Source organism: Netta rufina (genome assembly GCF_964035555.1).
Source record: "Netta rufina genome assembly, chromosome: 1".
Classification (NCBI taxonomy): Eukaryota; Metazoa; Chordata; class Aves; order Anseriformes; family Anatidae; genus Netta; species Netta rufina.
In genome coordinates, this window is record NC_140123.1 from 164,788,320 (window position 1) to 164,806,327 (window position 18,008).

Sequence of the window (18,008 nt, forward strand, 5' to 3'; positions counted from 1 at the left end):
TTCTCTTTGCCAATGGCAACTCCAGCTACTGCACCTTCATGTGTGGATAATGTCTTGCAAAGAAGCAAGCCTCAGAAATCTTTATAAGGTAGTATTATACCTTACATTAAAACTATTGATCAGTCTTAAGAGGGCTAAAGCCCTAAACCTGTATAAAAACAAGCACATATAATACCATTAAAAGCTCACTTTATCAGGAGCTCTGTTTATAGACATCAATATGGCTTCTGAATTGGTGAAAGCTGTGGTTTCTAGATGCTTCAGAAACCAACCTAATTTCCATATGATAACCAAGGGGGGGATTTTGAGTTCCAAAGATAAATGATTATAATTTAGATGGGGTCTAGGGACACACTGTTTTCAGCGAAGGAACCTCAGCTCTGCAGCTTTCCTACCTCACCTCTTGGCCTATCCGAGTTGAAATTAGTGGATTCCTGGTCATGCTGCAGGTTTTATAATTATTTCTAGCACTTACCTGAAAATAAGCTGGATAAAGTCACTGACTGATAAAATAACAATTTCAAGAAACATTGATTTTATTTGTATGCTTTCTTCCCCTCCTTAGTTATGTGTCCAGACTTATGAAGAAGTATAAACCTCAGTACAGAAATCAAATCATCATTGCAATCAGTGTATTTACCATCTTCAGGAGTTCTCACAAAAACATCATTCTCTTCAGACAAAGCACTTTCTCCAACCATGGTAGAGGCTGCAACTCTCATTTTATAATTTGTGTATTTTTTTAAACCTAAAAAAATAAATAAAAAACAAATTATTGCTGATAATCCTCCTTGAACATTTCATAGCTTATTTATAAAACTGTTAAAATGGATGCTGTTCTAAGACTTTTTGATATACATTTGCCATCTAAAAGTATAATACCATTTATCTGGGGAGAGTCAAATAAACACTTAGTCAAATCAATAAATTTTGAAATAAGTCAACTAGCTTCAACCCTATAAATAGCTTTAATTTAGTTGTGAAAACAAGGGATGTGTATGTGTACATACAAGTACGTGTTTTTATTCTATATGAATTACTCTGTTTAGCACAAATAAACTCCCCAAACCCCATTAAGCATGCATTTTCTTCAATTATTATCAAAATTTTCACCTTAAAAGACAAAAATTATTATTAACAGCATACAAATACTGTCTGGGAAGGAGAAATCAAGTCTGAAAAAGTATTATCAATTTAGAAACATTTTCCTGTATGGAAAGAAGAGGCTAAGGAAAAAAAAATAATGGAAAATCCATTTCACAAATTACTACTTGCTACATTATGTGCCTTATGTAGTCCTCTCCTCCATTTCACATTCCCTGTATACCTCTCCACAGCAGACAAGTCTGACAATAGTGTCCCAGCTTTGTTTTCACATGCAGATGTGTTGTGTGTGGATGGGGGAGATTTGATCTATCTGCCTTACAAATGGCTACGTTACATAAAGTTGGCATAAATGATTTTGCATAATATATTTGCAATTATTTTTTATCAAATGGCACTGTACCTGTCATAATTAAGCTGTTGTTTGAAGTTGTTGTGTGGAATGCTCTTTTTGTATCCAGCTCCATTGCATAAACGGTATAATGAATAATTTTGCCATTGGGATTTGCTGGAGGGTCCCAACACAGCAAAACAGAGGAGGAGCTAAGATTCTTATATGATATATTTTGCACTGAACTTGGAACTTCAACAAAAACACACACAAAAGAAAAAAAACAGTAAGTAAAAGAAATTATTAAAAATAGAATAAAATTTCAATGAAAGAAGTTATGTATGTTAACTTATTTCTAAGTTACACATTACCTTGCTCATGTGTTCTGACTGTGAGAACAGATGGTGGCCCTTCTCCAATAGCAGTGAAAGCAGACACACTGATTGTGTAGTCCGTGAAAGGTACAAGGCCCTTTATAACATATGACAGCTCTTCAGCCAAAATGTTAATGGCATACTGATTATCTGCAATCAAATGGAGAGAAATAGTTACTTACCTGAAAACCTTTTTTTTTGTTTGTTTTTGCATTCTAAACTCAGTTTGACATGATAACCTTGAACTATTTTACTGCAAAAAGAATCAACTTTCATGGCAATTACAAAAATATAAAGAAAATGTTACACAGCATCTCATAATCAAGGAGTGGTTATTATAGGTCCACTTTCACGTGTGCAATCCTTTCTGCTTTTCAGAGGTCTTCTATGAAGTAAGAATAGATTGGCCTATGTGAAAGAACAAATGGGAGTGAACTAAAAACATGATGTGTGCATTGAGAAATATCTCCAAAAAAAAAAAAAATTTAAAAAAGAGAGAAATGTCTAGGAACTAGGAAAAAGCAATCTTCCTATACTTCCTAGGAACATTGGAACATAGTTCCGAACACTGGCTCCTAGGCTGTTGATGTTTTTGGATTTATTTATTTATTTATTTTATAATTTAGGAAAAAAATTTAAATTAGGAAAGACAAATTCTCTTCTCTTTACCCTCTCAATTGTGCTGTAACAGCTATACTTGAAATGGCTCCCATCACATATCCCTTCACTCTGGTATTTTTAGCAGAAGAGTTGGGATCAGCAAAATGAAGAAATTATGCATATGTCCACAAAGAGTTTTCAGTGTATCTGTGATAAAGTTCAAAGTTGGCAGCAACCCAACTATGCTAGTCAAAATCCTCCAGTGCAAGGAGCCATTACACCACTGCAATGTGACAAAGTCTGGGTACACATATCTGAGCATCAGGTTAAAAGTTTTGCAAGATCAGCATTAAAATGGAGGCATCTAAAAATCAGCAAGCACTGTTGAAAACTTGGCTGTCAACAACTTTACTGTAACTACTATAATAGTTGTGTACTAGATTACAACAGATGCTGTCTGAAATCAATTTTTCAGCAATATAGACATATTTTAGCAACTGACTAGCTCAAGCTGAATGAGGTGGTAAAAAGAACACTCACATTTTAAGCACCATACGCTTTGTATGACAGAGGAGATCCTTTAGGATTAAAATTGTAAAGAAAAATTCCACTTTAGTTTACATTAATGGATATAATTCAGGTCTTTGATGGTGGTATATATGGAGAAATTCAATGATTTAAAAATGCATTCAGAATATAAAAAATTGACTGTCTACTGTTCAAAACTCTCATTGTAAAAAATGGCAACAGTATCTTAAGCCCCTGCTTGTCAACTATGGCCTGCTTAATGATTTGTAAATATCCATACTTAGAAAAGAAACACTGTTCCATTGATAATACAGAACAAGTGTACACACTAATGACATCACCATGTCATGGGGTCATCTCCACCTGTTTGTCACCCATATAGCAAAGTTGTAACTTTTTGACCTATTTACCTTCACTGACATTTGAAAACCTATTAGTCAAAAGGCTTAGAGAAATCAAGGTCTCTGAAGGGCTTGGAGATATGTTAATCCCTGACAATCACACCTGCTTTGGCAACTGTAATAACTGATTGTCTATGCAGCTTGGCTGATGGCTTTCGGGTGCTCCTTTCACTAGGAAGAAGGTCAGCTGGGTGACAAGGGGCTAGTTCCTGCCTGTGTGGCCTTCCCATTTGCTTCAGAAAGTTATTCAGTAGTAAAAAAATCTGACTCCAGCAAATGACCCATTCATAATTTGCTTGAACCATGTGCTAAAGATCATATTTGGGACAGTGATGGGGGGTCCTTTAGAGAAAAGGAGCAGGCAGAAAAATATATTAAAATACCTTACCCAAAGCAGAATGTAATTCAGCAGCTCCATTTATAGTAGGCAAATTATCACCAGATACACTAGTAAATACTACTGGGGAAGCTGTCTGAATACTGGAAAACATTTCAGCAGAACCTTCGTATAATTCATTGGCTGTTTCCACTGAATTTGAAATGGGAGAAGGCTTAATGTTTTCATTTATCATGTATGGTTCCAAAGTATCGATCAAATACTAAAAATTAGAAAGATATAAAAAAAAATCACAAGTTTTGTCAACATTATATTATTTAATCCATGTTATATATAGTATATAATTGTGTATTTGTCAACTTTGCAATATTTATACACTATATTGTAATGAATTTTGCAAAACAATATTTCTCATGAAAAAGCTCAGTTGCTAGTAGCTTAACATTTCTGTTCATTTTAAAAATTAAAAAACAAAAACAAAAACAAAAACCCCAAAAACCAAACAAACAAACAAAAAAATACACAACAAAACACAACACCAAATGCATTTTTTTAATTTCTTAATATTTCTTAATTTATGGATTTACATTGCAATAAAACTGCAATTCTCCCATGTTTTAGAGCAAGGCCTTTAAATTTAATGTTATTATCCTTAGAGATACAATGAAAAGACATATTTGAGTTTGGGAGTTTTCTGCTATACATATTCCAAAACAAGGTTGAAGATACAGACAGAAGGTTTCAAATGCTCCTGAAGAAAAAGAATAACAGGTTGATTAGGTTGATCGGAGGAAAAAATATTCCTGTGTGGCCTTTGGGTGAGGGAGAGATGAGAAGGAGATAAGGAGAAAAATAGAAGCCAATGAAATAAAGAGGTGAGGGAAAATAAGTGAGTAAATATGAGGAAAGGGAGAATGAAAGGAAGGCAAAGTCAGTAGGACACCATGGACAAAAGACAAAGTTAGAAAGGGATGGGAGTAGATATAAAGGGAGTAACAACTAATATGAGAGGAACAAAGAAAGCTGAAAAGACAGAGGCTAGAACATACATGTAGGTACAAAATGGTGTGTAAGCACTAGATCATTATGCCCCTTCAGAATCTGGGACATAATCCAGGACTACAGTGTCTCTAAATTGTTCTTCTGTCATCTGTGAATACTCCCCACTTGCACATATGGCCAAATTCACTGCCAGAAAGAGATGCTTTTACAGTGATGTAATTAATACACATTAGCCCTCTCCCTACAGACCCCAGGTGGAAAGACGGCAAAGCAGCTTTTTTAACCACTGTAACTAGGTGGGATTGACCACAGGCAGACATACAGCAACAATCTCACCTAAGTACCAACAGGTAAAACCTATATGCACCTCATTTTCACATACATTTTATAGGAAAATAGTAACCCACATGGAAATATCATTTGCCTCTGAGGCTTTTCCATTTGAGATAACAGCCTTTCATTGCTAAACATTGTTGAGTGCTATTATCAGTGTGTTTCCAACAGCTGAAATCCTGTAGATGCTCTAAAGTGCAGTCAATGGAGTTCCAAATGAGGTAAGGTTTGTTATGATTTTTTTTTTCTTTAATTAGAAAATTATATTCAATAAAGCACATGTGATTCTAAAATAAGAACTCCAAAATAAGGAAATCCCAGCATTAAAACATGTCTGTGCAGATAATTTTCATCTTTTCTGTGTCTTTATAATTAAAGATTGTATCACAGTAGAGTCATATACTTTCACTTTCCAAGGACCCCAGCCTGATTTAATGAATGGATCCTTATCCTCATTTTTTCCCCCTACTCCTTTATATAATGTTTGGCTCCAGGGCTCTATTTAATGTATACCGTTCAACTTGAAAGCAAACTCCTTCACTGAGCTCTGCATTAAGAACTTAGATTATGTGTTAGATCTGTGCTTGGGTGGCTATGTATTGATCTAGGCACCTACATCCATACTCCTACTGTTAGATCTGCTAAGAACTATTATGCTGCAAAGAACTAAAGGGCTAGAAGGGAAAATAAGATTGATGGCTATTGCAACCTGCCTTCAGTAGCCAAGAAATTCTGGATAATTTCTCCAGAAATTATTTGATTTTCATGTAGTACAAATAGCAGTATTGATAAAACAAACAAACAAAAAACAGCCAGAGGAAGAGGGTGGCATGGAGAAGGTGAAGGTGAAATTTAAATGCACTGAGAACTCATCTGTGGTGGTAAATTCCACATTCTGAGTGGAATAAGAATAAGACAGAGGACCAAATTCAATCTAGCAAGGAAATCTGTATCTATATATATATATATATACTTTATATATATATTTATACTTTATTTTATATTTATACTTTATTTATATTTATATTTATACTTTGTATCAATATACATATATATACATATATATATACATATACATATACATATATATATATATATATAAAATCAGACAAACAAACACTAAATACCTTATTTTTTCCATTGAGAATAGTGTTTTCCAGAGTCACCTCTGTTTCTTGCACATGCACTTTAACTCTGTACTGGGTAATGATCCCATTTGGTTGTTGTGGCTTCCTCCAAGCAATTTTTATATATGTGGCTTCCACTTCCACTAAATGCAAATCTGATACAGCACCTGGGACTAAATATTCAAGAGGAAAAATGATTTAATTAAACATCTCTGATTAGTACAAGCTTCCTCAGCACTGTAAGCAAAGTACAATAGGGATTTCATCAAATTTTATATCCCTATCTTCTGAGTTGCTCCTGTACAGTTAGAAAGTTACTTCACATGTTTGTTTTGTCAAGCAAGTAATATTTCTAAAAATATGCACACTTTTTCCACATCTATGATAAGTTATGATATGATATGCATATTAATAAAATCTTTTAAATTTAAATCAGGGTAGCTCTACTCAAGTCAGTGCACTGGAAGTAAGCAGGCCTTCACTTGCTTACTAAGTATGGAATCCTGAGTATATCGACAATGAAAACTTAATTCTAAATTCAATACCATACCAAGAATGAAGTTAAAATCTGAAAAGAAAACATTATGCACGTGATACATCTTGATCATTTCAGGTTTATAATGACTTTAGTTTCAATTTCTTCTTTAACTATGCAGTACTTTACATAGGACTGCCAGAGTTTCAGAAAAAGTTTTTATTGTATTTATATAATGATAAAAAAATTCCCCTAATATACCACAGAAAAAGATAAAATTGAAATTATTTGCATATTGAAGGCTTGCATATTCGATGTTAATTTAGACATTAGACAATCCATGTCACTCAAAACAAAACAAAAAATTTGGCTTATGACAGTGATTTTAGACAGAAGATAAGCATTTCTGCACTGAGCTGGGTCATCTCTGGAAAGTGACTCTGAGACCTGACTAAAGCAGATACTTCAGGAACAAATGCATCAGATAATGACAGGTGTTACTCCTGCTGTTACACCTTAATAGGAAGCTTTGCAGCAAGCACTGATGAAGAGATTTTCTAAATTTGTGCTCTCTAACATAAACATAAAGATAACAATGTTGAAGTCAACGATATATTGCATAGCGACTCTCAAATTTTTCCGGTTGAATCCTCAGCTGCAGAGCAGTACTTCTGTACAATCTCACATATATATAAGACAAAACAGCGTTCCTACTGAGCAAAGGACTGTCTCCTGATGAGTGAACTACTGGGAGCCAAAACTCCCAAATCATAGCATAGATGGCTCTGGGGCAGAGCTAACTACTTGGCTTTCCCAGGAAAGGATCTCAGTGTTGCATCTGCCTCAGAGCTGCACTCTGTGAAGGTGGCTACCTTCAAAACTGGTATGAGACCCTGGATTTAGAGAAAATTAGTCAAACAAGATGTTCAGGGTTGAAGAAAGCAGCCGAGGTGTATTTCCGTAGTTATTTCCCTACCACTTGCTGCCATCTAACGACTAGAAGGGTGACCTGCAATTTAATTACCAAATTAAAAAACACTACCATTCAGGTAGAAAATACTTTTATTTTACAATAACACGCCCATTGTTTCTTTTGAACGGTACCTAAAGAGCTTTAAATGAAAAACTGACATCAGTTATTTACAGTCTATTTACTTCATTTATTTAAACTTACCATCTGCAGGAGTGAAAACTGTAAGGCTAGTCTTTGGTCCCACCCCAGCACTTGTCTCTGCACCAACATACACATTATATGTTGTAAATGGTACAAGGTTACGGAATACAAACTTATGTTCTTTTGTGCTGTTATCCATAATATGTCCTGGAATGAAAAATAAAAGTAATCTAGCTCAAATATACAAAAAATCCACCTTTTGCTTATACTGAATATAGCTACTGTCTAGGATGATGAAAAGTGAAGTTTGATTCTGGAAAAGAAAATTTAGTATCAGCCTCATTGGAAATAAGACTGATTGCCTGAAGAAAAAGTAATCAAAGAGGTATAGGTTTTAAGAGGAGGGGTTTTGTTTGTTTATAAATTAATTCAACTTGCTTTTCCTGTATGATCCCATAAAAGCATTAGTATACAGCTCGTTGACTTCTTTAACTATATGTAGTTATGTAAGATCTTAACTATGTCTGAGTTACAAAAAAATATAAAAACACCAAAACAGACTCACATAGTTGATTGTATATTACACAAGGATGAAAATCCTCCAGAAATATTTAACAGAAAGAGGAAAGAGTAAACATAAGTTAAAGAATGTTTTGAATATATAAGCCTCCTAATTAAGCTGTGAGCTTAGCCTGTTGTTTCTCTGAAAGACTGAGGAAAGCTGATTTTCTCCACTCTTAAGAATATCTAAAGCAAATTTAATTGTATACCTATCCTTCTAAGGGAAAATCCTGCCCATTATAAGTTATCTAAGAATTCCTAATGATTTTAACAGAGAAAAGCATAGATAACAATGCTTTCAAATATTCATTATTGACTGGTAGTGACAATAAGAGTGACAGTGTAAGGAAAAAATCACAAAAATATAAATGAAACAAAAACATCAATTCAAACTTACCAGATGGCCCATGCAGCTCAACTCTGTAACCAAATTTTCCTGTTACAATGGTTGGTGGGTCCCACGTCACTGAGAAAGACTTTGCTGTAATGTTGCTCTTGGCAAAATTTTGTGGTGGATCTTCTGGAACTTAAACAATATTGGAAAAAGTCTTTGAACATAAAATAATTGAGATTAGGATTTCCAAGAACCACATATCAGACAATTTAACATTTTAAACATAAACAGTAAATGTGCTGAAGGAAAGTTACATTAAAAGCACAGCTCATTAAAATGGCTATTTTTTATTTCATTTATTTTTAGGGTTATGCTTGTGAAAGATATCAAGAGAGCTGGTAGTATGCAAATAATCATTAAAAGATAAAGGGATTCTATCAGGTTTAACATGGACTTTATCATGAAACAGATTATATACAGAAGATGCTCAAATAGTATCGTGATGTTCAGCACTGTAGAGATCACATTGGTAAGATTTTCTTCCCTGAACATTTTTTAACCCCATATAGAGTACATCACATAGATTTCTGACAGCACAGATATACCTCCTTATCCAAAAATGCAAACCCAGTAATGATTAAGACTGCAAAAACATTTCACATTATATTTTAATGGAATTATTCACATAAATTACATGAATCATAAACTCAAGTGATTATGGAATTCAATCCCTGTCCTTTCTAAGGCATACCTTCCTTTCTAAAGCATACCTTCACAATCTAAAGAGAGATTATCACTGAGCTGGAAAACCAAATTCAAAGACAACTAAAGGAGGTACAATTCTTTTCATTCATATAGAGTTAAAATAAACCTGATTTGGAAAAATGCTGCATACCCCCCCCCCAAAAAAAAAAAAAAAAATTACTGAAACTGCTTGATACAAATTACTATGAAAATCTGGTCTTCATATGTCATATATGAGATTTAAGCCAATGTGGACATTCAAACTGATCCTTCAAAAAATATTCACACAATACCATTAAAAAGTTCTGTTTGTTTTTTTTTTTGTTTGTTTGTTTGTTTGTTTTTGTAAAAACAAGTTTCCTAAAATATTGACCACATTAGAGATGGCCGACACATTTTAATTTTTCTGTACAGATGGAAAAGTTAATTTAGACCATTTTTTCAACTGTAGACCATTTTTTCAAGTTCTAAACATTTTTCTCTTTGTAGAAACATCCTCCCTTGACAGCCATCACAGCTGGGTTTTCAGAGAACATGCTGTAATGTAATTCATATTTAAAAGAAAAGCAACTTCTTTAAAGCATTTTAAAATGCATTATTATAAAATCAAAGCCAGAAAGGTACCATCTTTGTCAAGAACATAGGAGAGCTTCAGCATGGCTCTGAAAATTCTGGTTGGAAGGGACAAAAACAATTTTCAGCATTTTAAAAGAAAACATCACTGAGCTATGCTATACTGTACTGTACTATACTATACTATACTATACTATACTATACTATACTATACTATACTATACTATACTATAGGGATATATCATTTTTCTTGTGCTGCCAGATAGGTATGACAACAAATCCATGCCATTTTCTTTTGTGAGCAAAGTGGTATTTGAAACAAATGCACTCTCCATCCCACCATCTGCTAACACGAACCCAATTCCTCTTCCTTCAGCCTCACCTCAAACAATCAAGTCATGTACTGAGATGCAAGGTTTTGGCCATAGGAGAAACTGGCAACTTGGGGTGCTAGCTGGTGTGACTCTAAAGAGATTCTCAAAAGAATAAGACATTTGAAAAAAGGGAAGTGGATTTCAGTAATTGCAGAGAGACTGGATGATGGTGCTTGATATTGGAGGAGGTGGTAGGCTGTTACAGTAATTGCAAAACAACATTCCTAAATCATAGTTTTACTATGTAGGCTATATAGATCAATATCCATTCCAACATATAAAGATATCTTTCACACCAAAACAAAGGAAAGTTAAGTCTGTAAAAATCATGAGGCAAAACATCTATTATTTCATAACGTCTTCCTAACAAATCACCAGCCAATGTTATAATCAGCTTCAGAAAAGTATCCTTAGCATGCACGCATGCAGAACTCACAGGGAAAGATTTTAGCAAGCACCTGAATGTTCATGAGGTAAAGACCCAATACAGGTAGATTCAGAAACTTGCATGCTTCTAAGAGGAAAGACTTACTAAGCTGGTGGCAGGGGTGCTGGTGGGTCACCACCACCCACATAGACCAGTAACCAACTTCCCTTTTCCCAGACCATGCATTAATGGATGAACTCTGGTTGTAAGGATAAGTACTGATAAGGTCCAAAGATCTCTTCGGTTGACACCTTTCTGTGTATTTCTGTGTATTTGGCAGAACCAAGCCCTACAGCATAAGCTTTCCAGTACTTCCCAACATTTTGTTATTACCAGTGCACCTATCTTAGGAAGCTGATAGGATGAAAAATGAACTGGACAGCAGCCCTGCAAATGTTAGAACAGAAACAATCCAAAACTTCATTATCCCCAGACAGAACTGAAAACAAAGGATATTTTAATTCTAGCAAAGCCATTCAAATGAACAGTGCTAGAAGAGAATTACATTTATTTTCATCTGAACAGTACTACGAATTTTGGATATATGAAAGAGTAACAGTAATATCAAACTGAATCAGGCAAAAGCAGGATGTAAAGGAAGTAAAAAAAAAGTAAAAAAAAAAAAAAAAAAAAAAAAAAGTAAAAAGAAAGCCAGAACAGCATTCCTTTAGAAACATACATTTTTGGTATGGCTGTATTAATAGTGTTGCCCACTACGTAGGGGCAATTACAAAACTTCTTCTGGATGACCTTCGCTTTCAATTCTAACTTCTGAGTATTGTGAATATTCCAAAAACCAACTTTCCTAGTGATTAGAGATTTCTTTAGCACTGAACAACTTTCCGCAACAGATCCAGACTGAGGAACCATGGGAAAGGAGTTTTCTCTATACTGCTTGTTTTTCCACAAAACCAAAAAAGCTTTAATTTCATTGCTATGTATACAACACATATGCTTTTTGAATACTATACCTGATACCTGTTCCCTTAATTTTTAATTCTCCTTCCATTGTACCATTAATAATTGCAGTTCCTGAATTATCCTTAGTTTTCATAAAATTAAGGAAAAAAAAATAGCTATCCTAGGCATATTTGATTTAACTTTCACAGGAACTGAACTCCTACCCACCATATAGTGTTAAATACATTATGTACTCTTTCTGTTGATTTCATCAACTTAAAAATTAGGTAACTGCATGCATCTAAGTGTGTGATACAGATGAAGAGAGTCAGACTGAAGTATATTGTAACATAAGTTCAAGTTGATATTTTGCATGTTTTCCTACAAATCTGAGAACTTCCTTTCCTTTTGAAAGCAATATATACCTGATTCTGGTGTCCGGACAATTGCACTATCAATGTAACCTGCTTCAGTGGTAACTGCAGAGACTTCAAAAAGATAGGTGGTATATGGCCTCAGGTTAGTTATAACAAAACTGATCGGTTCATTCCAAACAGAGCTCATTTGACTAGATGCCTCTGTACTTGACGCAACTGTAGTCCTTGAAGGAATTGTGGATTTGCCAAAAGTAGTTGAAGGAGTAGTAGTACTCCACAAAAATGATTCACTGTTATCCTAATAAGACAAAATATGAAATATGATAAACAGAAATTATACAATTGTTAATAAATATAGATCAAGAAAGGCAGACACTCTTTGAAACAAAATCTATTGTAACTGGTTCTTATTTTTATACTTCAATACCCAAATTAGTTTATAATTTCATTAGGTGATATTGCTAGTACATCTTGTTAGTGACAATATTATAGTTTCTGCCCTTATTCCAAAATATTTCAAACATGATTGAACAGAAGCAACTCTTTAGGCTCTAATTATTCACAGATTCAAGTTTTAGCATTTAGACTCTGTCTCTCCAAAAAAAAAAGCCCCCCTAGCAAGGTCTTTCTATGTATATATTCATTTCTATGTATATATGTATCATATATGTTGTTTGTGTATACATATATATATAGTGCATATATATGTGTGTATATATATACAAACCACATATATGTAACAGATAAGACCAGACAGGGGTTTCCTGATCCATACTGCCAGCTCTGCCAGCTCTGAAAAATTGATAGACATTACAATAATCAGTGTTTATGATTCAGTAGTTGGTAGTCTCTCTTTCAGTGTTAAATAAAATCAGCAAAATGTTGTGAGCTTTCACAATGCTTAAAATGATCTTGAAAATAAAATCTGAAACCCAAGTCCTGATAATTTTTGTCATTAAAAACTGCACTTTTCAATAAGTACTAAGTCTAGCATCCCGAAAAAAAAATAAAATAAAATAGGCAATTTAACATCCTACTAATCACAACACTTTGTTCCACATAAAGGAGAAAAGGAGAATAAGGGCTGGAAAGAAGAATTTTCTTCAAGAAATTCTGAAAGGTATGCACTGATTGAAATTCAGGTTGAAATCCAATGGATAGTCAGAATTCTTAAACATTCATTGGCAATTTCTGAACAACTTGATCTACAAACATTTTTAGAAAATCACTTTGCTAATTCTAGTTCTTTTTACATTGTTATGAAGAGGGTTTAAATAACGTTGAAATTTGATACACAAAATAGAGCACAACTTATACAAAGCATTATCAAATTATTTATAACAATAAAATATTAACAGTTCTATGTGTCCTCCCTGACCAAAACAATGAATTCTTGATTTTCCAAAGTGAAAAGGTTTTCCTTTACCCATTATATCCTGCCTTGGGCCTAACTTCATAAAAAAGTTGGAATTGCTTTGAAAAGCAAGCCTCCAAAAATTTTTAGGTCTCAAAATGCAAATTTAAAACAATTTCCTATAGCTTGAGTCTATTTCTAATTTAAAAGGTTTATAGCACTTACATTACATTCTGGTAACTTCCCAGACAGAAGGTCCTCTACTTTAACCAAGACATCTTTCACTACAATTCCACTTCTTGCATGTTTCACACTAATCTTGAAACTAGTTATCTTTCCATTTGGTTGCCGAGGGAGAAACCAGATCAGATTTACAGCTGAATAATTTAAGGCTTCAACTGTGAGATTCACTACTTTACCTGGAGCTTGAAAACAAAACAAACAAAAGCAGTGAGACATACTTTTCTTCTCAGGAAATACTTATTTCAGAAACAAATCTACCATGATCTAAAATGAATTTCATTATCATTTAGTATCCAAGGAACCTATTATATTTCAAAGATTTCTGCTTTCCTGTTTTCATTAAGTAACTTCTAAATAATCATTTAAGCTAAACAAATGAAAGAAAGGTCTGTTTGAATATGTTTTTTCACTCAACTATCCACTCTACTATCATCTATTCAACTCCACTTCCAAGCACTAGAAAAAAATAGCCATTTTTATTATGCCATTTCTAGGTTCTTTACTCTAGAGCAAAGAAATACCAATTCTTCACAAACATACTTAAAGTAGGTGATATGCAATCAAGTACTTTTCTTTCTAGTTTAAGTGATGAATATAATTATAGTAATTAGTTTGGTAAACTTAAAAATATTCTTTGCAGAAGTAACTGATCTACCGTGTCAGAACTAGCAAACAGTTTTATTCTATCTGAAAGAAATTAAAGTATAAATACTGACCTCTTTTTCTCAGTTTAAGAGCATATGACATTATTGGGTGTTCTATTTTACTTTACCTGCATGATCTTTTCAGCTGGATACAGACTTTTGGTAGCTTTAAAAAGTTCAATTTAATTTAAGTATTCACTATTACCACAAAAATTGTGTTCTTTGTATCAATGACAGTTTCCAGGACCTTGTTTCAGAACTTTTTTATTAAGCACAGCACAAAGGAATGGGATTTGGAATCTAAACAAGATTTTTACATGTACATGCTGTCTGAGTTCTGTCAATTCCTTTGAATTAAAGTACTGCAGGTGTCTTTGCCCTGTTTAGATGGCATGGGCAGTAACAGCTCCTGTGACAGCCAGCCTTACTACTGTGAAGAAAAGGGTTATGCTGCCTTAAAAATGTATACATATACAAATGTTCACAATTACAGATCTTCCACTGCTTAACTGAGACAAATCCTCCATGCCTCGTGTTTTGCTCTTGCTTAGGACCTGTCGAATTAGGGTCTTATTTCTAGAGTTCTTTTCTAGATCTTGTTTTTTACTCCCCTGGACTACAGCCTTTTTATTTAAACAGTTTTAAACAAAGTTTTATCTTCTGGTTAATTTTACTATTTTAAACTGTATATGTTTATTTTGATTAAGATGTTGGGGTTTCTTTAACCATCACAGGGAAAATTAAACAAAAAAAAATAGTATCAGTGACACATAACTTTCACCTACAATTTTAACAGACCATCCAATTACATTTAAAACAAGCATTTTTACCCTTATTAAAAATGTGAGCAGAAAGCATAAAAGAGTTAAAAGCTAATGGTTTCATATGAAAAAATGCTAGTGTTGTCCTCTGTCAAATGAGTAAATAGAGCCCACTGAAATCTGGTTTTCTATGACCAATGAATTACAAAGAGTAGTGAAGAAAAACGATTTGCATAGCTCCACCAGGTAAGCTCGCTACCCCTTCTCATATTCAGTTTCATAATTCATTGTGAAATCTCTTGCAGAGTAGTAATTTCCTGCCGTTAACTGAGGTTTGACAGTGCGTTGTTTGCCCTGCTACAGAACCAAATGTGAGTCCTAAAGACAGAGGGACAGTCACCACCATGGCAGCACAAATTCTATATTTCACTGAGACTCGTTCATCCCAACATAATTGGCCTGGAGCCAGCTCTTTGGCCAAGGTTCCTGGAGTGCTCCAAAGACCAAGACCACAAATACTAAATTAATTATGGAAATCTAGACTAAAACTGTATCTCTTTTTAGTCTTCAAAAGCATCAAATCAAATTTTCATTTCAGTTATGCCTTTTTTTTTTTTTTTTCCTTCAGAACTAATAAGTATAAACTTAGTAGAATATATTCTGTGCTGGGCTTAGAAAAGGTACTCGATTCCAGCACTAACCAAATAACAGCTTGACACAAGGAGTCAATATAAGTACTCCCAGTCTCCTAGTACTGCTGCAGGCAATAGCTGATGGATCGGCTTCATAGATCGTAAGAATTTTCGAATATCATAGAAATGAAAATGAAGATAGAAATGAAAATTTTCATAGAAATGAAATTTCGTAATATTTTCATAGAAAGAAAGAAATAGGCTTTGCATATGAGAAACCCTCATATGTGCACACCCTAAATGCTGTTACTAGAAAATAAGACAAAATGCACCTTTTCTAGAGAGTGAGGAATTACAGAAAAAATTGTGATTTTCTTCAAAATGTATCAAAATTTGTTCAAGTATAAATTATGGAATGTCAGGGATATTTTATTTGAACAAATTAGAGCAGCTCTATTTAATGAACAAGTCTATTAAAATTACCACTTTCTGCAGTCTGAAAAAGAAAAGGGTCACTAAATACTCCAAGACCAGCACTGTTCTCAGCAGCAACCTAAAGAAGAAAAAAAAAAAAAGAAAAAAAAAGAAGTCTAAGTAGAGAACCTATAGGATGTATAGTGTCATGGACCAAACATACAAAAGTTTGCATATGTTAGCTACACACACTGATTAGCTTTGAAAATAAAATTGCACCATTAGCTTTTAGAGATCACTGACACACAGTGACATCATATCAAAATTTTTGAAAACGTTTAAAAAGGACAAATTTTATTATGTGAATAATGCAAGTACTCTACAAAGTTCAAGTAGCAGTAATTCACATTTTAAAGGAATATTAATGTCCATGCTTTGAAGCATAATGCTGCCAGTAATTATTTGAAGTTTAGGAAACATCTCACTTGACTGTACATTTTCACAAAATGATCAATAAGGGGTTCAAAATTATCCGTAACCCTCAAACATTTAACAAATCATCACTTTTATCTGCTATTTCTCTACAAATGATTCTTCTTCAGATATAAAGAAACAAAATTAAGACCGCACTGTCACAAACAGATTGGAATGTTCAAAGATCATAAGAAGTTGACTACATTCAATTTTACTGCCACAGTATTTACCAGAAGGAATTTAAAAAGACCAAACCAGGTACCCTAAAACAATAAAGAATTTTCACCTAAGTGAAAATCAAGAGGTACTTTTGATTTTTACACAACCAACCATCTCTCCACCTCCCCTACCAAAAATAAAAAATAATAATTAAAAAAACAAAACAAAACAACAATTACTGTAGACAAGGAAAACACAATAGTTCTTTTTGGCTACATCTTTGAGGTAGAAAAAATGTTTCCACCTGAGTTATTGACTCTGTGAGCTTGCTAGCAGGTCAGCCATTCAGGAAGCCCACCAAAGCAGCAGATAATGCAATGGTCTTCAGCTTACAGACTTTCACTTACTCATGACAAAAGCCATGTGGTCCCTGCTAGGCAGATGTTGTTGGGTCACAACTCACTTTCATGAGTCAAATTCTGCTTTAAGATCAATGTTTAAAGCATGAGCAATTAGAAGAAAAGCCTCCCACACATATCAAACGAAGCCAAATTATTGCTAAGTGTGTGATTTAAAATGTACATTTTTTTCTAGAAAAAAAAAATCATACAAAGCAAAGAAATGAATTTGCAAAACCTTTAATAGTGAATCCCACATAAGTGCTACTGAGGCACTCAGAATTGTAAACTGAACTCTTAATAGCCTTATTTATCTGGATGAATTAATTTGCTTACAGTCTAAATTATATTCTAAATACTACATATTTAATAGTAGATGAATTTTATTTTATTTTATTTTTTATTTTATTTATTTCTTTATTTTCTAGATGATCAGAGGCAGGAGATCAAAGAATAAATATTCCTGCAGCTGCTGTGGATATAGAGGCTTTTATCAACATGGTCATCACTACTAGATTCACAGTGAGCCTGAGAACCTTCCTACCATAGCAAGCCACCATTAGATACCTACTTTCTTACACATGTACAACACCTTTACAAAGGATCACTGGCATCACAAAGGCATATCAAAACATGTTATTTCTTTCCATCTTTTACACTAAAAAGAAGCACCTATCCAAGGTTCTTATGAAAGAGGAAGTCAGGTGAAGAAGTGCATGGCAAATATTGCCATGAGAATAGTAGTTCATTTCTGTCCATCTGAAGTCATTTGTTCTTGAAGAATTCAGAGATGGATCAGAGTCCCTATTCTCAATATAAACAAATTCCACATAAAGAACTCATGAAAATACATGTACCGATTTTCACAGTAGATATTCCACATGAATATCTAGGCAATAAAATCTATGGAAAG

At 33.7% G+C, this 18,008-nt stretch overlaps 1 protein-coding gene across 1 annotated transcript in view; it reads right to left on the reverse strand.

The window, feature by feature from the left end:
- PTPRQ (protein tyrosine phosphatase receptor type Q) overlaps nt 1-18,008 on the reverse strand; it is a gene marked incomplete at both ends in the record, with an annotated part of 132,760 nt that overhangs the window by 83,088 nt on the left and 31,664 nt on the right. Inside the window, 10 exons of the mRNA XM_084305484.1 lie at nt 641-748; nt 1,508-1,687; nt 1,807-1,959; nt 3,727-3,937; nt 6,138-6,310; nt 7,787-7,933; nt 8,685-8,813; nt 12,065-12,314; nt 13,596-13,795; nt 16,134-16,203. Coding sequence (XP_084161610.1) covers nt 641-748; nt 1,508-1,687; nt 1,807-1,959; nt 3,727-3,937; nt 6,138-6,310; nt 7,787-7,933; nt 8,685-8,813; nt 12,065-12,314; nt 13,596-13,795; nt 16,134-16,203 — 1,621 coding nt within the window. The remainder of the gene's footprint in view (nt 1-640; nt 749-1,507; nt 1,688-1,806; nt 1,960-3,726; nt 3,938-6,137; nt 6,311-7,786; nt 7,934-8,684; nt 8,814-12,064; nt 12,315-13,595; nt 13,796-16,133; nt 16,204-18,008) is intronic.